The 22,499-nt window shown below is 41.6% G+C and overlaps 1 protein-coding gene across 1 annotated transcript in view; it reads right to left on the reverse strand.

Moving 5' to 3' along the window:
• Positions 1 to 22,499, reverse strand: part of ARHGAP31 (Rho GTPase activating protein 31) — a 111,675-nt gene that overhangs the window by 44,994 nt on the left and 44,182 nt on the right. Inside the window, exon 2 of the mRNA XM_077776665.1 lies at positions 1,887 to 1,989. Within this exon, the coding sequence (XP_077632791.1) occupies positions 1,887 to 1,989 (103 nt within the window). The remainder of the gene's footprint in view (positions 1 to 1,886; positions 1,990 to 22,499) is intronic.

Genomic DNA, 22,499 nt, shown 5'->3' on the forward strand with positions numbered 1-22,499 from the left:
AGTATTCATTTGGTCAGCCAAGTAGTGGCTAAGTCCACAGGACTCTCGGGACCAGCATTTCAAAACAGCTCACTGCCTATTTTCCTGTCACCTGGTTCTGGACCTTCAACAAAAGGTGGAGAAATCCCTGATGCTGCCTGTACCTGAAAGGAGCTGAGTGGGGCCCTGAAAAGAAAACCATGCAATGGCATTATAAATTCGTAAGACTGTGTGTGTGTTTCTTTAAAAGAGCAGAACAAGAATAATTTGGAGCTTATTCATTTATTTAGCCAAAAATTCCCTGTCGAGGATGATAGGGTTGGTCCTTCAATGAAAAAGAATTGGTCATCGTTCAAATGTTCTCCTATAGTACTAACTACTGTGTAGTTGGTATATTGCGGAGCTAAGAGTAAAACATTAAAAAGTATTTGTTGAAACTCTAAAAAATGTCACACCAGGAAATTATATAAACACACAGATCTGTTAAAATCTATGGTTACAAAAAGCTGATTAGTTTTTAACAGCCACCACTTCTCCAGGAATAAAAAGATGTTTTATTCCTTTGGTATAATTTCATTATAATTGCGATGTGAGGGATAGGGGCAGAAAACTAGATCAGAAAAAGAAGACAAAAATGAATTAACTTTACAATCTATAAAATTTAATTTTTTTTTTTTTTAAATTTCTAGGAGAGAGAGAGAGACAGCGTGAGCAGGGGAGGGTCAGAGAGAGGGAGATACAGACTCTGAAACAGGCTCCAGGCTCCGAGCTGGCAGTCAGCACAGAGTCCGACGCGGGGCTCGAACCCACGAACCACGAGATCATGACCTAAGCGAAAGTCGGACGCTTAACCAACTAAGCCACCCAGGCGCCCCTACAATCTATTAAATTTAACAGACTATTCTGGTAACATGAATGGTTTTGTTGTTTCAAAAGGCTTCATTTATTTATAACTAAACATATAATAAATATATAAAAATAACATCTGTATATATACATATATCTAATCCTTTTAGTTTTATGCATATAACACATATAAAACATAAACATACCTGTGTTTTGTGTGAAGGTTATTGTACTCTTAATTCAATGTGATAGAAATTTCTCCCCAAAAAATCTAGGATAAATTCTAGAATTGTTTCTGATAAACCTATAGATTTGGAAATAACCCATCTATCCATAATCTTTAAAATATCAGCCTTGGGGTACCTAAGTGGCTCAGTCAGTTGAGCATCTGACTTTTGATTTCTGCTCAGATTATGATCCCAGGGTGGTGAGATCAAGCTCCACTGAGTGTGGAGCCTGCTCAAGATTCTCTCTCCCTCTCTCTTTCCCTCTCTCTCTCTACCTCTCCCTCTGCCCTCCTCCCCCACCTGTGCTCTCTCTCTCTCTCTGCAAAAATTAAAATTAAATAAAATATCAGCCTCAATGAGAAAAATGCACAATCATGAAGATTTTTGACTTCCTGACCAAGTGAAATATCAAATGTTGAAGGTGTGCCAGCAGAAAACTCCTATCATCTCCAACTTCTGAACACTATGTAATCAGGATCTAACTGAGCTCTGGGTAGACAAGCAAATGATACTAAATCATGTTTTCCTAACTGGTAATTTAAGTCATTTGAGTTCAACTGAATCTACCTAAGAAGGATAAACCTGGTGCAAGACAAAAAAACAGATTAAAAACGCTCAGGAGCTTTTGTTGGAAAGGATGACATCAGACTAGAGGATTTCCTGATTAGATTAAGAGCAGTTAGGCATCTGAAAACATCACACTTGATCTTCTGCCCTGCCACCCTTCCCTCAACTGCTTCAGGTTTTTTAATACTCCCAACCCTGGTAGACAGAGGTACGGACAGAGGAAGGCTCATGGGAGAACTCTTTTGGGGGGCTCTTCTTTTAGCTTACCTTAGCCTTTGTATATTTGAGGTGACTCCCGAAAGTCGATAAATTCCATCCACAATGCCGTGAGTCTCTATAAATTCTGCACAGCTCTTCAATACATATGGAACTATGCAGAGAAAAACAATAAAGTATTAGATATAAGTCTAACTGTTCTTTAAAGATATCCTTTAAAATCCAGGTAACTTCAGAGAGAAGCAAGTATGGAATGCGTATGAGTTACAGGTGGAAACAATTACTTTTAAATGGTAGATGATATTCTTTTGTATTTAAAAAAATCATGAGGTTTTGTTAAAGTTTAGAAAGGTCATGTGTTTGAAGAGTTAGTTGGGTTTTTTTAAAGAATTTGAAAAATATGCAAACACTCAGATTTTGAAACCAGCAGTGACCTTGGAAATCCCACAACTCAATCTCCTCATTTCACTGGTTCTCCAAGTGTGGTCTCCTGACTGGCAGCATCAGCATCTCCTGGGAACTTGTTGGGCATGCAAATTCCCAGGCCTTACTCCAGACCCACTGAATCAGAAATCCTGGAGGTGGCACCCAGCAATCAGTGTTTTAAAAGCTTCCCGTGTGAATGCTTGCATGATACAATTGCCTATATTATACATGAAGAAACCAAGGTGCAGATACATTTACTTACTTCGTTCAAGATTATTTGTTGCTTATGAAAAGTAATTAACAGGTGGGAAAATCCTTATGATATAAGTAGGTAAAAGAAAAACAAGGCACAAAATCGAATATATGTTGTAAATTTAGCTATGTTAAAAAAACACAAAGGAAAAAAGACTAAAGATGTCCATTGGAATGTTAAAAGTGATTAAAATGTTAAAGTGTTAAAGCATTTTTAAATGTTTATTTATTTATTTTTGAGAGACAGAGAGAGAGACAGAGAATCCCAAGCAGGCTCCACACTCTTAGCCCAGAGCCCAACGTGGAGCCTGAATTCACGAACCATGAGATCATGACCCAAGCTGAAATCAAGAGCCAGGCACTTAACCAACTGAGCCACCTGGCACCTCTGAAGTATTTTTTAAAAGGTGAGAACCATCCTCCACCAACACCACTGAATGGGTCACACCAGTCAGTGATTGAATGGGCCACATATAAGGGACCATCATGGCCTTTTGAATTCCTGCCACTCTAGAAGTTCAGTGCCCAGGTAGAAAAGTCTGGCTACACTGACATCTCCTCAAGCTGACCCGGATTGGCCCAGCCAGCTTAGTGACAGAATGGCAGCTGTAGGCCTTCTGGATGGCATGTAGAGAGCACCAAGTTACTTGCCACTCTGGCCCCTGGACAGATCCAACTGAGGTCCCTCCATGAGAGTGCTGTGGATGGTAGTTTGATACGAGGCACCAAAGCTTTGGGTGCTGAAGTCTTCAGTCATGGAGGTGGTATGGAATTTCATGAACTAGTGTTTGGGTTAGCACTGTGCTTCCCTCAAAGTATACCCAATCCATTAATGCCTTAGATTAGAGTAATGCTCTGTTAAAGCTTAATGCACATGATCATACCTGCATACAAATCCAAGTTGGGCGGGACTTTACATAAGTTGACACCAGGTGTTTAGACTCAACGAGTTCTTCCTAGAGTCCATATTACAATATTTTTTAAACGATTCCCCCACCATTTCTTTCAACCACCAGCTATAATTTTGGATGGTCCGTAAAGTGCATCATACATAAACTATTTCACCCACCTCTCAAAGGCGTGCACCCCCAGAACCATTCTCTTCCAGGACACATCCATGTTTTGCCCTGCTCTTTCACGAATGGAACTGGGGAAAAACTTCTTCTGGTTTCACCCAGAAGTGTGACCTGTTTTATGAAAAGTTTTCTTGGTGAGCTTTTTGTCTCCCACCCCTATGTCACTAAATAATAAATAAGCAAGCAAGCAGAGTTCCTGTGTTTTAAAAAATGTTTTGCCTTTTTGTTTTAATCCCTATCATGCACAATAATGGCCAACTTTTTCCCTACTGAACTAAGCTGTTGTTTTGTGATGTGCCGCATTTAGTCTATGGTTGAGAACACAGGTTTGGATGTCAAACTGCCTTTGAAACCTTGGGAAAAATACATATGTAATGATTCTGTTTCTCAGTTCCCACATCTGTAAGATGAGGATAACAGTGATATTAACCTCATAGTTAGGATTGAAGTAATACCTGTAAACATTAAACACAAACCCTGACATACAATAAGCATTCTACCACGACAATTATTATTTCTATTTGAAGCTTATCTGTGATGTAAATTCGTAATTTGTGAGATGCAATCTTGGTGAAAATAATTTGCCTCCTCCCATCCAATGGGTGATTGGGATAGAAAGGACCAACCTGTTACCAACTGACATTCATCTCTACTATTTGGACTGGTTTCTGTGTCCTTCTTGGATTAAATATTTCTATTTGAAGGTAATTTTGCTTGTCTGAAGTCCCTTTTCTATGCATTTGGGTGTGTTTCTATAACACACAGGCGGCAGGATCCAACAGTTCACAGATTTAGAGTCAGAGTCCCGGGGCTATGGTTATTTTGCTTTGGTGTGCTCCACAGCGTGTCTCTGTACCAAGGTATATGGCTCTTGTGCCATGCAGGGCACAAGTGGACTTAAGACCTCTGAGCATTCCCAAGAAGGACTCAAGACAAAGCCTTGGATTTGAAGGGCCTTTACGAAACACTCTACAGAAGGGGTGGTGCAGGGTTACCAACCTGTCCTATCCCATTCGCAGGTAGGGCCCTTGCAGTGCTCTTAGCTCTTAGCTGCAGCACCTCAGGTCTGTTTGTTTTAAAGGTGGAGAAAACACATTCCCGGATGGAGCCTCCATCACAAATTTACTTTGGCTTTGATACAGAAGCCCTAGAACCTCTCATCCACAGTCCTGATTAAACAAGAGGCAAGAGTAAAACAACTCAGGGGAGGAGGCCGTGGTCTGGGTCCCTGAGGAAGTGTTAGCTTTCCTGGATTCTTGTCTCGGGCTGAGTTGGAAGACTAAGGAATTCCCCATCATACTCAGTAAATGGGAAAGGACCCACTGAATCTCCATAATCATCTAGCTTGAGCGCCAGGGCAGTGGTGCTCAAACTGTGGTCCCGGGACCAGGTACACCAGCGGCCGCTGCCTCCAGGAGATTCTGATACCTGCTGCGGCTGAAGAACCTCTAGTCTAGACGTGAGTTTCTCATAATTTAATGTGACACAATCACTGGGATCGTGTTAACATGTGGGTTCCAATGGGGAAAGAGTGTCAAAAATTTGCATTTTTAAGAAATTCCCAGGTGATAGGAATACTACCCCTCTACAGCCCACACTTAAGGTAGCAAGGGTGTAAAGGTAATACTGGTGAGTGGTGCTGCAGGGGGTACTAAGAGATTAGTCTCAAAGTCTCAGAATTCTATAGACTATTGTCCCTGAGGTCCAACCAAATTGAGGACACCCGTGCATTCTGGATAGGGTAGAAACTTGACACAAAATAGCTGAGTAGTCATAGATGAAAGAAAGATTTCACAGACAATTTAGGCATAAGAAGGCCAGAGTCACAGAGCTGGTTCAGTTCTTAGGGTTTATCATGGACCCAAAGAACTTCAAGTCTCCTCCTACAGAGGTACACACAGTTCAGTTGTTGATTGTGATAGAATGTTATAACTTCTCTGAACTGTTTCACAGATGGTTCTCGAAGACCCTTTTTTTGTTTTGTTTTTCCTGGATCATCAATCTTAATGTTAAATTTTAATCTGAGCACAAAGTAAATCTTGAGGTGGTTTCTGATAAAAAAGATAACTTTGCCTTTGATTTATGCTTTACAGTTTACACAACATTTTAAAGCCTTTTTCTGATTTGATCCCACCTGGTACAACTAAAAGACAATTTTATACTTATAAATAATGTGGGGCCCTTCTTTCCTCAATTCCTAACCTCTTCAAGGATTTAGTGCAGAAAAGGCCAGCAGTTAAATCATTTCTCTGAGTCCCCCCAGAAGTAATGTCTGGTAAGATGCCCCAGTTCCCTGTGTGGCCAGGACCTGATAAGATCTGAAGACAGACTGGAACAAACACGATTTTATTTGGTTACTTATGTGGTCATGGCAGCCATATGATTTCATAGTGCAAACTGCATTTGGGTTTTAGGGAAACATGGCCCTCCTTCCACCCTGTTCTGGATTTTTGTTAAGGTCTCATACTGGTCAGATTTCATCCCCTCTCTGGGTCCTGCATTCCTTATCTTTAAAGTGAAATCTAATGGTATATATACACAATGGAATCCTACCCAGCCATAAAAAGGAATGATAAAGCATATGGGTGATGGAAGCCAGATTATAAAGGAGTACATAATAGGGACACCTGGGTAGCTCAGTCAGTTAAGTGTCTGACTCTTGGTCTTGGCTCAGGTCATGATCTCATGTTTCGTGAGTTCAAGCTCCACAGTGGAGCTCTGCATTGACAGTGAAGAGCCTGCTTGGGATTCTCTCTCTCTCTGCCCCTCTCACTCTCTCTCTCAAAATAAAGAAACAAACTTAAAAAAAAAAAAAAAAGCACATACTGTACTATGCCATTTATATTAGAAATGCAAACTAATTTATAATGGAAGAAAGCAGGGAAGAGGCAGGAGGTAGGAATTGGGTAGCGGTTGGGGAAAACTTTCAGGAATGAAGGATATATTCATCACCTTGACTGAGGTGCTGGAAGGGACCAAGGGCCCCAAGTGGATGAAGAAGAATTGACAGCTGCAGGAGGAAAGGTAAAAGAGCAAGAGAGACAAGTTGCTCCACAGGGAAGAAATCTTCTGAGAATCTATTGCCGTGCACAGGGCAGAGTGAGGACTTTGAGGAGCATTGCTATGCTGTGAATGAGGCAGCACAATGGCATTTTTTTTAAGAGATGGGGTAAAGGTTTCAATTACTTTTCCATTACTCTTGGCTGTCAGCAGAGAACTTCCTAGCTCCCCTCCCCACCCTGGGAATCTAAGAGCTGTCACAGTGGCTCCCTGAAACTTCTCTCTCTACCAGCTCCTGCTCTTCATTTCTGTCCGGCACCTCCTTCCCTCCAGCCTCTGGGAGCCTCTGCTTGCCTAGAGGTCGCTGTCCCCTGCAAGTTCCCCTCTGATTCTTCCTCCTCCTCCTTGTAATTTCTTTCTACTTCTCTTCCTACTGGCCTTGTGCACAATTAGCATTTGAAAATATGTGGAATTTAATTTAATTTAATTTTTAAAAAAAATTTTTAATGTTTTATTTCTGAGAGAGAGAGAGAGAGAGAGAGAGAAAGCAGGGGAGGGTCAGAGAGAGGGGGAGACACAGAATCCGAGGCAGGCTCCAGGTTCTGAGCTGTCAGCACAGAGCCTGATGTGGGGCTTGAACCCATGAACCGTGAGACTATGACCTGAGCCGAAGTCGGCCACTTAACTGACTGAGCCACCCAGGCACCCCTGGAATTTAATTTTAAAAGTATAATGTTCTCTGTTCTTTAAAAAAGTAAAGTAATTGCTTTCTAATTTTCTAAAATTTTAAACATATTTAGGCCTTGGCATGTTTTCCTTAAAGAAAAGTTTTTTGTTTTTTTTTAATCTTTAAAAAATTCAGATACAGGGGTGCCTGGGTGGCTCAGTGGGTTAAGTGTCTGACTTTGGTTCAAGTCATGATCTCACAGTTTGTGGGTTTGAGCCCCATGTCAAGCTCTGTACTTACAGCTCAGAGCTTGAAGCCTGCTTTGGATTCTGTGCCTTCTCGTCTCTCTGCCCCTCCCCCACTCATTCACACACACACACACACACTCTCTCTCTCTCTCTCTCTCTCAAATAAATAAACCTTTTTAAAAATTCAGATATAATTCAAGTGCTGTAAAATTCACCCTTTTAAAGCATATAATTAAGTGGTTTTTGGTATATTTACAGAGGTAAGCAACCATCACATTTCAGAACATTTTCATTATCTCAGTTCCAGGTTATTTCCATATATGCAAGCTTATTTCATTGCAGCAATTTTTGTAATGGCACAAGATTGCCCATCCCTAGGAAGCTGCTCTTATAAATACTAGAACATCCATATAGTGAAATACTATACTGTTATTAAAAGGAATGAGAAAACCTTCATGTACAGAAACAGAATGGTCTCCAAGGCATATTGTCAAGCAAAGAGAACAAGGTGCAGACAAGCGTAATGGTATCCTAGCATCTGTTTTTAAGAGAGAATAGAAACAGATATGCAATTCATTTATCTATGCATTAAACTTTTATGGAAGGACAAATAAAGAAGTTGTAAGTTTAGCTGCCTACTAGAGACAGAACTAGGGGGCGGGCTACTACTGTAAGAGGGAGACTTCTCATTATATATTCTTTTGTACTTTTGAATGCTGAACTATAAGAAAAAATTTTTCATAAAAATTGAAATTTAACAAAAACAAAAATGAAATTTAACAAATTATATTGCAAGCCTACTCCTACCCAACACGAAGTTGCGAGCTCCTTGGAGGCACTGAGGACAATACTGTGTCTCATTTGTCTAGAATAGCATTGAAAACACAAGTGCTCAGGGCGCCTGGGTGGCTCTGTCGGGTAAGCATCCAACTTCAGCTCAGGTCATGATCTCACAGTTCATGGGTTCGAGCCCCTCATTGGGCTCTGTGCTGACAGCTCAGAGCCTGGAGCCTGCTTCAGATTCTGTGTCTCCCTCTCTCTGCCCTTCCCCCTCCCACACTCTGCCTCTGTCTCTCTCTCAAAAATAAACACTAAACAAAAATTTTTTTAAAAAAGAAAACACAAGTACTCAAAATGTTTTCCTGAATATAAGATTGGTCATTTTTCTCCAGATGGGTTTTCTGTGCCACATGGATACCTGGATCCCTCCAAGGAGAAACACTTATGCGTCAGGCACTACATTAGATTTTTTTTTTTTTAAACCAGCATTCCCATTCTATAATCATAGCCAATCCATGAAATAGGTGAAATTCTCCATTTTGAAAATGTGAAAGCTGATTCTGAGAGGTGAGGCAAACTGCCCAATATCATGCAGCTAGTAAAGGCTAGGGTTGGGCTCCCAAACCAGGTGTGACTGACGCCAAATTCCATGGTTTTTTCATAGTACTACAGTTGGGGAGGAATAGAAAAAGTCTCCTTGTCATGAGTTGGTGGCCAAGTATTGAGACACTAGAAAGAGGAGCTGATTAGTTCTTTGCCCTTAACTACCCAAAGGCCTGAAATTCTCCCACTGCAGGCCTTACCTTACAGTAGTGATAGCTTTTAGCCATTCAACACCTAGTGGTTAATATCTATTTTAAAATTCTTCTTGAAGGGGCACCTGGGTGGCTTAGTTGGTTAAGTGACCGACTTAGTTCAGGTCATGATCTCCCAGTTTGTGAGTCTGAGTCCCACGTCGGACTCTGTGCTGATGGCTCAGAGCCTGGAGTCTGCTTCAGATTCTGGGTCTCCCTGTCTCTCTGCCCATCCCCCACTCATGCTCTGTCTCTCTCTCAAAAATGAATAAATGTTAAAAAAAAATAAAATAAAATTCTTCTTGAAAAAGTTACAAAAGCAATATATATTGATAAAAAAATGAAAAACACTTCTTGATTCTGGGCTACACTATAAAGCTATAGTAATCATATGCCAGTATGGTACTGGCATAAAAATAGACAAACAGATCAATGCAACAGCATTAAGAGCCTAGAATAAATCCAAGCATATACAGTCAACTAATATTTTACAAGGGAGCCAAGAATACTTGATAGAAAAAATATGTTTCTTTAGTAGTTGGTGCTCATAAAATTTGATACTAACATGTACAAGAATGAAACTAGACCCCTATCTTATGCTATTTACAAAAATTAACTTGAAATGAATTAGATTTAAAAGTAATACCTGAAACTCTTGGAAGAAAACATATGGAAAAAGCTCCTTGACATGGGTCTTGGCAATTTTTTTGAAGATGATAAATTAGGCACAAACAACATAAATTAAAAATAATCAGATAAGACTACATCAAACCAAAAAGCTTCTGCACAGGAAAAGAAATAATCAACAAGTGAAAAGGCAACCTTACAGGATAGGAAAAAATATTTGCAAACTATATATCTGATTAGGGGTTAATAGCCAAAGTATGCAAAGAACTCACATAACTCAAAAGCAAAGAATAAAACAAAAACAAAAATAAGAAACTAAAAGACAAAAAGACAAAAACACTGAAGAATTCAATTTGAAAATGGACCAAAGAGCTAAAGAAACATTTCTCCAGAAAAGATATATGAAAGGCCAACAGACACATGAAAAGATGCTCACCATCACTCATCATCAGGGAAATGCAAATCAACACCACCATGAGATATCACCTCCTGCCTGTTAGAATGGCCATTGTGAAAAAGATACAAGATAACAATGCTGGTGTGGATATAGAAGCTGCACTGTTGATGGGATTGTAAATTGGTACAGCCACTATGGAAAACAGTATGGAGGGTTCTTAAAAAAAAAAAAAGTAGAACTACCATATGATCCTGCAATTCCACTTCTGGGAATACATCCAAAGGAAATAATAGTACTAACTCAAAAAGATATCTGCACCCCCCTGTTCATAGCAGCATTATTTACAATAGCCAAGACAAGGAAACACCCCAAGTGTCCATCAATGGATTAAACACACACATACACACAATGGAATATTACTCAGCCATAAGAAGAAGGATATCCTGCCATTTGCAACAACATAGTAGAACCTGGAGAGCATGATGCTAAGTGAATTAAGTCAGACAAATGCTGTATGATCCCACTACCTGTGGAATCTTAAAACAAACAAAAACAAACAAACAAACAAAAAACTCAAAGAGAAAGAGGTCAGACTTGAAGTTACCAGAAGCAGGAAGTAGGGAAAGAGGAAATTGGAGAAAGGTGGTCAAAAGGTACAGACTTCTAGTTACAAGATAAGTAGGTACTAGGGATGTCATGTTCAGTATGATGACTCTAGTTAACACTACTATATGACATATAGGAAAGTTGCTAAGAAAGTAAATCCTAAAATTTCTCATCACAGAGAAGTTTTCTTTTTTTGCTTTCTCTTTTTATCCTAACTATATGAGATGATGAATGCTAACTAAACTTACTACTGTTATCATTTCACAATATATGTAAGTGAAACCATTATTCTGTATACCTTAAACTCATATAGTAATGCCAATTGTATCTCAATAAAATTAGAAAACATTTTTAAAGAATAAAGAAAAAAGAAGCCCAATGGTATAAGCAAGCTGGAAGGTAAGAAAAAAAACATAAAGACTAAAGACTGATGGTCTCTTTTTTATACCACCCTTTCCCAAATCTTAAATGATAAAAAATAAAACACATTAGTAGGTTATTAATAGTAGTTACCTCTAGGCGGTAGAAAATAAAGGATTTTTGTTTTTCTGTATTTTTAATTTTGCTTTTCTAAATTTTCTGTAATGAGGATGTGGCACAAATAATTTTTTAAAAGAAAGACATAGGTTTTTGAAAAACAAGTTTCATTAAAGAAGCCAGAAGGCCTTCTGAAGTCAGTGAGGCAATTTCTAGATGTTGAAATCTTCTCCAATGACCCCATTGAGATGATTACTCCTTGTTTAATAGAAGTATTTGCCTGACCTGCTGGCCTGATGTGGCCGAGGACCAGCTGTGTCCACAGACACAGACTGTATCCTGGAGTCCCCTCCCCTTCCCACTTTCACAGTCTCAGATACTTGAGCTGACCCTGGTCAGCTCTTTCTTGTAGAAATGTCCAGACCAGGTCCTCCCTCTAGTGCATACCCTTGACTAGCCCCAGCTGCTATCAATGCACCTACTCTTTCCCAGTGACAATGATTCCCCTTGAAATGTGTACAGAAGCCATCTAGCCCAAGGGACAAGAAGGTAAGACTTCTTTCCTCAGGAAGACAAGAAAGGACATTACTGTGTACCTACTTTGTGCTGATCCCTGAGCTCTATACTTTAATCCATTATTGTACCCAAAGCACAACCACCTTATCAGGGAGGTATTATCCTTACCTTATACATAAGGAAACTGAAGCTCAGAGGTATAAATAACATGGCCAGTATGAAAATATCAAGCAAACTAGGTTAAGGGCTCTAGAGAGGCACAAAAATGTGACAGAAGTTCTTCTAAGGAAATTACATGTGGTGGTCGGGGGGGAGTCAAGCAGGGCCTTTACGTGCTACCCAAAAGAGGAGATTGTGTGCATTTATAGGGTACCAACGGTACAGGGGGACCACACTAGAGGGTGCTGAGACAGGGCCCTCACCTCGAAGGACTCATGTGTTGGACATAAGTGGACAAAGAAGGGCAAATCCAGGCTATGCAGTGAGAACTCTAACACTGGTACGAGGGAGTGAATTGACATGCTATGCTGCGATACGATACAACGTGATGTAATAAATTCAATATGCACAAAACACTTGGTTAAGCACCTGGCATATAATAAGCACTTAGTAAATGCCACTCACTTTCTGGTACAGGGAATGGTATAAACGAGGTGGGAAAGCAAGAAACAATGTAGTGAATTCCAGGAATGCTGACTAGACCAGTCTGGTAGAGACGCATTCAGGTAAATTGGGGGAGTTCTTAAAGACAATCCAGAAGATTTTGTTCTATCTTGAGCTCCACTGCCCAACAAATCTTTCTAAAAAACTAACTTGATGATAAAGCTCCCTTACTCTGGAACATTCAGTGGCTCCCTGTTGCCTATAGGATGATGTCAAATCCTGGCAGCTCTAGGACCAGACTCTCAGCTGTCCCATCAGAGCTGACCCTCGAATTCTTCCTGTCAAGGGAATAGTCCTTTGAGAAAGCTGAGTGGGGAAAGGAGATTCGATGAGAGAAAAGACTTACTGCAAACCCATTGCTCCAAAAAGAAAAAATGAAGGTTACTGGAAAGGACCTCTTTACACTTTACTGAGAAGGAAAGAGAAAGTGATTCTACCTGATTCCTGAAATTTCTTTAAGAAAGGTAAGTGCCTTCCTGACTCAGATAAAAGGCTGGTTGAGGGTGGTGAAATATCTGGTACCATACATCATCAGTGAGTTAACGGGAAAGTGGAAACAGCCTAAGTGAAGTGGGGGTATTGGGGGATGGAAGTGGCTGTAGCCCCAAGGAATGACGGTGTTGAGCAGAGAAAAAGGGTGGGACATGATGAGGCTGTAAACAGATAAGAAAATCTCTGAGGAGCTCCTGCATGGCCTGGGGCTTAGCTGGCCCAGTTCACCTTGTACACAAGAACAGTACAGATTGATCTCATTCCATTACTGAAAATGGAGACCTCTGGGCTTTGTGTCATTTGTAGACTTTTTTTTGGCTCGTCCTTCCTACTGTCTGACTTTGTTCCCAGGGTGTTTGTGGGGCAGACATCACTCAGTTCATGGGGCTGACCTTTCAGTCACCCCTAGCACACTCCCAAGGCCTCACCTGTGAGCATCAGTTTCCCTTCCATTGCCAATAAACCATTTAAATACTCAATTTAATTACATGAGGAGCACAGTCAGCTTCAATCACATGATCAAGAGTTTATTTCCTGGGCCAACAGCCCCTCTCTTTCTTGCCACCTGCTCCTTGGGATGCCACGGATAGAGGCTTTACCTCGGTAACAGATAAAGAGGATGATCCCATNCGAGCAGGGCAACAAGAGATAAACAGGGTAAATAAATCTGCTTCCTGAATTGTATGCTTCATTAATACTAATCATCCTAATCATTTTAAGAATGAGGACAATGTAACTTTTCTCATAGGAGTATGTCTTGGCCACATTTTTTTGTCCTTGTTTTTGTTTTTACATGCCTATTGGGTGGTCATTAAATGCACTAATCAAATGCTGTGTAGAGTATCATGCTTAACAATCATTATTTCATTTGATTCTCAAACTGTCACAACTCTGAGGTACAGGCATTCCTATTCCTATTTTATGGTGGGCAACTAGGATTCAGTGTAGCTGGGTGACTTGTCCATGGTCAAAGCTAGCGGCAAAGCAATTACAAGCCTGTTTGAATCCAAAGTTCACACACTTTCCAGTACATTTCATAAGCATAACCTCCAAGCTAGGGAAACTGAGGCATATCCCAGGCATGAAGAAGACCAGAAAGGAGCAGAAAACAGAGGTGATTTCCTGTCCAAGAGCAACCTGATGATGGAGAAGGATGTAAAACAATGACTTAAGAAAGCTGGGTTTTTACCCTGAAACCCAGGTACTAGATATCAGACCTTTTGAGAAGAAAGGGACTCTTCTCTATGAATTCCCCCACAGGTACTAGGTGCTGGGTACTTACCAGTTAAGGCCACATGAATCAGCTCTTCCAGGAAAAAAAAAATAAAAATTGCCACTCCCAGACCCAGACTTTCATCTGTACCAGGAACAAGTTCTGGATCTAAATGATTGCTAATGTTCCTTCCAGGTCTTACACCCCATGACCTGTGAACTTCCTGGATGAAGCTAGACTAGAAATTCAGAAGGCAGACTCCACTTCTACCTGCAGTGTTCAAGTCCACACTCCTGCTGGTTTATATCTAGGCCTTCAGAGCAAAACATTGCATTAATTTTTGTTAGTTTAGTTTTTGTTTCTTATTAGTGTATTAATTATTAGTGTATTGGGGAGTATTAGTGACTCCCCAACTTAGCCTTCCCATATGAATAGAAATTTGTGTTAAATAAATGTAAACTTCAATCTCAGAAGGTCTATACATGTCTCCTTTGGTATGACTGGACTCCTATGAGCCCAATGCGATTTTTACTATCATGGATGCTGGAGTCCTCCAGAGACTTAGCTTTAAATGGTACTGAGTTCATCCGAAGGCTCCTTCCCCACCCCCAACCCCAACTGATGTGACCATGCCCTGAGGGTGAGAAATACCTTCTCTTGCTTATTGTACCTTCTGGTTTCCCAGGAGGTTCAGCTTCCTAATGGTTTCCAGACCTATGGCACCATGGGTTCTTTTCATTTCTGTGTTATTCTAAAAATCAACTTTGCTGATGAAAGATGAGCATTTAGAAAAAACAACTTTGTCACTGGCCCTCTAGGTTCTATGCGAAGAAGAGCCAGGTAGCGCTTATCAGCTCCTCGCTGTACCCCCTGTCCCAGCATCCTTTCATTTCCTGCCCAATATTCCCGAGCCACAGGCAGCCATTGTTTCCAGAATAGCTCTGCTTGGAAGCCTGGGTACCTTGGCCTCCCAGTGCTTCCTGTTGTTACAAGGCCTCTCTTTCCTGCTGAAAACAGCCGCACTTCCCTGCAGTTAGTAACCCTTTTGCGGCAACTCATTTCTCACATGAGCTTGTTCTGTGCTTGCAAATACAGGTGCGCATTCAATTTATTTCATTTTCTTTCTAAAAGCTATGCTTATACAAGCACTGCAAATTCAAAAATATAAAAATATAGATGAGCAAAAGAAAAAAAAAATCACCAAATCTCACCCATTCTATTAGCACTTAAAATCCCTTTGGTGTTCATACTCTAAATCTCTGCATCATGCATCTACATACACAGAATTTACCCAGGGACCCAGGGCTTGAAGAGATGCTCATTCCCAATGGTTGAAACAGAGGCAAGGAGGCCTGCCTGGAAACCAGCCTCCCTGAGGTTCTCACACATGAACAAGTAGAAGCCGTGGCAGCGTGAGGAAAGTATAGACTCCAGGAGATTCCTCTGCAAATTCTCAGGACTACTCTTAGACAAACTCAGAGAGAGATTCTCTAAGAAGTTTGTTAATAGAATTTGGGAGGAGCTCCTGGGATTGGGGAGGTGGCAGAGGGGTGACACTGTTGGGGTGCTCAGGGCTCAGAGTCCCCTCAATCCATCTCACTGCCAGCTGCCAGAATGAGATTTCAATTTTTTTAATTTTTTTTTTTTTTTTTAAATTTCTGAGAGAGAGAGAGAGACAGTGTGAACAGGGGAGGGGCAGAGAGAGGGAGACACAGAATCTGAAACAGGCTCCAGGCTCTGAGCTAGCTGTAAGTATAGAGCCCAACACGGGGCTCGAACCCACGAACCGTGAGGTCATGACCTGAGCTGAAGTCGGACGCTTAACCGACTGAGCCACCCAGGCGCCCCAAGAATGAGATTTCAAAAACATAGATCTGATCGTGGCTTTCCCTTGTGAAGACCAAGGTCCATAGCAAAGCCACAAGGTCTTTGTGGTCCCACCCCCAACACTGCTTTCTCTAGTCCTGCCCAAGTTTTGTGAAGACCATGGTTCTTCCCTATACATTCTCTTTCCTCCTTCTGAAATGCATCATCCCACAACTTTCCTGTAACCTCAAATAGAATAATCACCAAAAACAGGACACAAAACTCTGCTGTATTGTCTAGAATTCTGGACATTATTTTATGATGCAAATCAAGATACCCAAATTTCTAGGAGTTTCCATTTTGCGGTCCCATGGAACACAGTTGAGGCATATGATGTAGAGTCTTTTGGAGACTAACATTCACCCCTTCCAAACTTTTCCTATGAGTCAGACACATCTGAACAAAAAGATACACTCCTGCAGAGGGGCTTCATGTTTACCTTTGCAGGTAATGTACTATTCTTCACATAAAATCGGGCAGAATTACTAGCAACCCTTGGTTTGTTCAAACCGCAAAGGATGATGACATTCAAGTTTTTATCTTGAGGTTTTGCAGCTCAAAAAAGACCTCCTATTCCCGAATGTCTTCTGTAAGGAACCAGTATTCATTCAGAGACTGGATATTGCAATTTCCAGAACCTGCTCACTCCTCTCCTCACTCACAACCGTTATACCTGTGTCACACAAGAAATTTTCACCAGGAGTATCTAGAATTAAGGCCCTGTAATGAAGATGACACAGAAGCCTCCTGTCAAATTTCTGGACACTTTCTTAGAGGAGGAGGTAGTCATAAATAGCATATAGCAGATGTAAGCAACTGGTAAAGAAGATACTCGTTTACCACTCAGATACCCTCATTTCGAGAGTTAGAGGAACTACATATCAAACAGCCCTCTTTAGCTTTAAATTTCTAAAACTTCTCACCTTTTCCTATAACAGTTCAGGAATGGAATTTTCTGCTGGTTGCTGTTTGCTGTAGAAAATGTCAGCTGTCAGATTGGATCCTAGGGTTGCTCAGGGAAGGGCAGCTTTTAAGTGCCAAGGCTCAGCTCCTGATCCCTTTTTGAGCACATGGAAGGGGTCTGAGAAGGGGACCAGATGCCTCCAGGGCATTCTGGGCACCAGAAGGCAGCAGGCCCTCCTGGGTATAATAGACTAGAATCTCCAAATGAAGACTAAGTCTCTACTCAAACGTGCATACAAGGAGGTCACTATAAAGCTTCCTGCAAGGAAACAATGGCAAGAAATTAATGTTTTAAAAGATCAATCAGGATCAATTATAGTGAAGACAACCAAGAGGTGGAGACACCTTCTGGAAAAAATCCAGGCACTGAGAGACTCACCTCCAGGTCATTTCTTCTGGCAAGCCATTTCTGATCCCCAAAAGTAGGGAGTACTTGTTATATAGTTTTAAAGCAACTGATATACAGTTAATACTTAATTGGGTGGTTTTTGTTTTTGTTTTTAAACATCTGCTTTTTATCTATTCTATACACTCTGTGAGGAGCTATTCCATCTTACCCAATTTATAAGACCCTGCTCATGACCTCAGCGTACAGTCTAGTAATTGGCCTGTTCCCGAGAAGCACCTGGGACAAGGCAGCATACACATATGGATGAATGAATGAAAGGAAAGTTTGGCCCACACGTGCAGGCATCAACTGGACCTCATGCTGACATAGCAAGATGTCATCATCTTAGTGAAGATCAAAACAGAGGCGAAATGCATCTTTGTCTCCCATGTTTTTATCCTTCCCAACTCCATATTTATTTTCTCCTTCCCAACCACCCATCCCCACCCCCACACACTTAACTCCATATTCTATTCCTGCTCTCCACTGCCTGGTCAACCAGAATCCTTGAAATTTGGAATGCAGAGCTGGAAGGGACCTTGGGATCATTTTGTTGAGCCTGCTTGATTCAGTGCCAGGTCAACAAGACTCCAGGAGGTTTGGGGACCTATTCGAGGTCCACTACTGCTCTACAGTGGTAAAGTCCTAGAATGGGAGAGAGCCTGAGAAAAGAGGGCAGGAATATTGAAAAGTGAGCAGGACTGTCTCTCTCCATTCTAGACTAACACTTTGGTGTGAGAAGCAATTTAGGGAATTTACGCTTAGGCACAGCCTTAGCAGTCAAACCAAATTAAGTGTGTTTATTGGATCCCCATGTGTAAAATACTGTGCCAAACTTTTGATATCCAAAGAAGTACCTTATACTTATAAGGCGCTGCCTATGACCTCAGCTTACAGCCTAGTTAGTTCAATTACATGCAGTTAAATTGTGGGCAGAACAAAAAATGTCAGGAAGAGCCCTTTCTTGTTCATTCTACAGTCAGGCAGGAGTCAGTTGGGCTTAATGACATCTTTCTGGAGACAGAGGAGAGGGAGCCAGCTGCCAGAGGCTGTCTCTCCTCTTCTACAAATTTGCTTTCTCTTCCTAAAAAGTGAGTAGCTGATCCTCAGCAAGGAGGGGTTTGTTTATTTTTTAAAAAACCTCCTGATTCCTGTTTAAGAGGATGTAGGCTTGCAATGAATTGTCCCACGCTTAAGTTCCCTGAAGAGAGGTGGAAGCAGCAGGCTGTGAAGACACTCTCAAAGCAGCCTATAGCCAGTCTATGGGTGTGGGAGGGTTGCCTCAGCCTAGGGACTCTGAGTGGAACAAAGAGGAAAGCAGACATGAGCTGGTTGGGGAGATTCTGGGGGATTTACTGAGAAGATCAGCTCTATATGGAGGGCAGAGCAGCCCTGGACCCAGGACCCAGGCAATGTGACCAGTTCTCAATCCATGGGATCTGAGAGAGACTGGAGAGGGAAGGCAGTGGGCATATGGGTGACCACAAAAGAGAGGTAGCCAAAGGCTGATAGAACCCTTCATGACTTAGTCTCAAGCACAGACTTCATCTTGGTCATGTCCCAACATAGGTTTGGAATCACTTGCTAGCTCATTAGTGGCCATCTCTCACTTATCTTCCCTCAAGCATCTGGGAACAGCAATAGATGAAGGAAAAGAAAGGAGTCCCTGCCCTAGTCCACTCTATTATTCAAGCTATGCTTGGGTCCCACTCTCTTCATGAAGGCTTCCCAGATTCATCTGTCAAGTATTTTTTGGCCTCTACTCTATGCATGGGTGGTGGGTGCTAGTGTCAAGGACACAATGGAAAGCAAAACAAGAGGCCCCATCCTCAGGGATTTGAGTCTAGTGGGAAGGAATTCATCAAAATTAATCTCCTCCTCTACTGTTCCTGGTTAAGGGAACAAGTTCTGAAGCCATTCTGCTAGGTTCACTGCCCCTTTCTACTGGTGAGACCTGGGCATGTCTCCCAGAAGTTGAAGCCATTATCCTGATGTCCTTTGTTGGTTCCCGTTTATGCCTGTTTTCTGCGTAACTACAAATAGCAATTGCTTTTCACTTAAAAAATGTTTCCCAATTTGGGTACAAAATGATATGGTTACCTCCCTTTTGATGTTCAATTTCCTTATTTATTTATTTATTATTATTATTTTTAATGTTTTTATTTATTTCTAGGAGAGAGAGAGAGACAGCGTGAGCAGGGGAGGGTCAGAGAGAGAGGGAATCACAGACTCTGAAACAGGCTCCAGGCTCTGAGCTGGCAGTCAGCACAGAGCCTGACACGGGGCTCGAACCCATGAACCGCGAGATCATGACCCAAGCGAAAGTCGGACGCTTAACCAACTAAGCCACCCAGGCGCCCCTGGTTTCCTTATTTATAAACGAGTTAATAATAAAATCTATCTCATAGGGTGGTTGTGACATTTAAATAAAATAAAAGTGCTGAACAATATCTCAGTAAAGCTCCCAGAAAATATTAACAATTGCCATTGTTATTTTTAAAATGTTTATTTTTGAGAGAAAGAGAGAACACGAGGGGGGAAGGGGCAGAGAGAGAAAGGGACAGAGGATCCAAAGCAGGCTCTGCACTGACAGCAGAGAGCCCAATGCAGGGCTTGAACTCACCAACTGTAAGATCATGACCTGAACCCAAATCAAAAGTAGGACGATTAATTGACTGAGCTGCCCATATGCCCCGTCATTGTTATTTTTATTGAGATTATTGTACCTTTGAATTTTGGTCCCCTAGAGTGAGTGGGTCCTTATATCAGGGACTATTTTACTCCTCTTTGAATTCCTTGCACCAGCATCATGCCCTGCACAATGGAGATTCTGACTCAAAGTCTACTTAAAGGCACCAGGCCAGGAGCATCTGTGTGGCTCAGTCAGTTAAACATCTGACTCTAGACTTCAACTCAGGTCATGATCTCATGGTGAGATCTAGGCCTGGACAGGCTCTGCTCTGGGTGTGGAGACTGCTTGAAATTCTTTCTCTCTCTCTCTCTCTTTCCCTTTCTCCCTCTGCCCTTCCCCCCTTAAAATTTTTTTTCTCTTCAACAACAATGACAAAAAAGACACCAAGCCAGGGTCTTTAGCCATAGTAGAGTGAACTTGCAGAATTGTAGATTGGTGGTCTATCCAGAGATGCTGCATCCTATCTGGTTTCAGACAGAAGTACAGGAAAATGGAGAATGTTGTCCTAATTCCCTTTCTAAGTAGGGCTGCCAGAGAAAATACAGAATACCCAGTTAACTTTGAATTTCAGATGAACAACAAATAATTTTTGATTATAAGTATGCCACCAATATTGCATGGGACATATATGTATATATATTTTAATGTTTATTACTTCTGTTTATTTTTGAGAGAGAAACAGAGTGTGAGCAGGGAAGAGGCAGAGAGAGAGGGAAACACAGAATCCAAAGCAGGCTCCAGACTCTGAGCTGGCAGAACACAGCCTGATGTGGAGCTCGAACCCATGAACCATGAGATCATGACCTAAGCTGAAGTCGGAGACTTAACGAACTATGCCACCCAGGAGCCCCAATGTTTATTTATTTTTGAGAGAGAGAGAGAGCGCGCGTGGGAGCAGGGGAGGGGCAGAGAGAGAGAGGGAGACATAGAATCTGAAGCAGGCTCCAGGCTCTGAGCTGTCACCAAAGAACCCGACAAGGGGCTTGAACTCAGGGAACCACGAGATCATGACCTGAGCCAAAGTCAGACGCTTAACCGACTGAGCCACCCAGGTACCCCAACATGGGACATACATTAAAGTATGATTTGGGGCACCTGGGTGACTCAGTCAGTTAAGCCTCTGACTCTTGATTTCAGCTCAGGTCATGATCTCACAGTCCATGAGACTGAGCCCCCAAGTCAGATTCTATGCTGATAGGAGAGCCTTCTTGAGATTCTCTCTCTCCCTCCCCCACCATAATAAATAAATAAACTTTAAAAAACAGAAACAAAAAATTTAAAAACCCATGATTTTTTGTTTACCTGAAAATCAAATTTAGCTGAGTATCTTGTAGTTTTATTTGCTAAATATGGCAACCTTATTTCCGAGTTGATCTCACACTCTTGGCTGCTGCCTGCCCCACAGCAGTGTTCCCTTTAAGCCTCATATTCACAAAGCCACTGCCACAAATCTTCCCTGACTATTTGCCCTGTTGGCCAACCCTAGACCTATCCATGAGGCCCCACTCATGAGTGAGCTCACTCCGACAGGAGGGGGAACTGAGAAATGGGAGGGGCAACAGGTGTGGGTGTCAGGGAGACAGAGTTCTCACTGGTCAGAGTAACCTGAATGTCCAGAAGGGTCCATGGGCTCTCCTCCCCGTTGAGATAAGGGAAAGCTATTTCCCCACCTGGTCTCTGGGAAGAAAGGGAGAGCAAAGATAAAGCCAGTCTTGACATCTAATCAGGATTTCTCTTCCCATGTTTGTCTACTAAGCATGTTTCCACCTCCTGGTGGCCCTTCTCCTTGGTTACCAAGTATATTTTTGATAGAAGTCTATGGGTGGGTGGGGGTATCTTGGCAGCATTCTTCAGGAAAGGAGGGAGCAAGAAACCCGGGTATCTCTGAACCTAGGAAATATAAATTTTTGGAGTACCATCTTCCCTTGCTCCTCCTTTTTCCTTCCAATCTTTACTTAGGCACTGGGCTAAGTATCTCATTTGTATTACTTCATTCAGTCCATACCTGCAAGGCAAGTTTAAGTCTCCCCATTTTACAGATGAGAAATCAGGGTTAAGAGTTTACTCCCTTGCTGAATATCATTCAGTTTGCAAGTGGTGGAGCCAGCAATTAATCTAAGTCTCCTGACTCCAAATCCCACTCTTTAGCCAGCCTCCTACTCTACTTCTCTTTCAGAATTCACCTTTGTACCCACTAGGTATTCAATAACTGTTTCCTAAATTAGGGACAACTGAATATTTGAATGAATGTATCTAGACCTGAAGAGTCAAGCTTTATAGACTCCCTCGGCAATGCTCACCAGAAGGATGACTTGTCATGATGTGTTTAACATATTTTTTATTTTAAAAAGTCATCAGGGCAGAATTTGTGATCAAATATTTCATGGCTGCTAATATCATTACAATCTTCTGCATACTTGTTTTTAAATTAAAATTATTTTGGTTATAGGTCCTGAGTTCCACAGACTTTGATGTTCCTAGCTATGTTTCACAATTATTATAGTGTTTGGAGGGAACTCAT

The sequence above is a fragment of the Crocuta crocuta genome, unplaced genomic scaffold, assembly GCF_008692635.1.
Source record: "Crocuta crocuta isolate KB4526 unplaced genomic scaffold, BGI_CrCroc_1.0 scaffold87, whole genome shotgun sequence".
Lineage (NCBI taxonomy): Eukaryota > Metazoa > Chordata > Mammalia > Carnivora > Hyaenidae > Crocuta > Crocuta crocuta.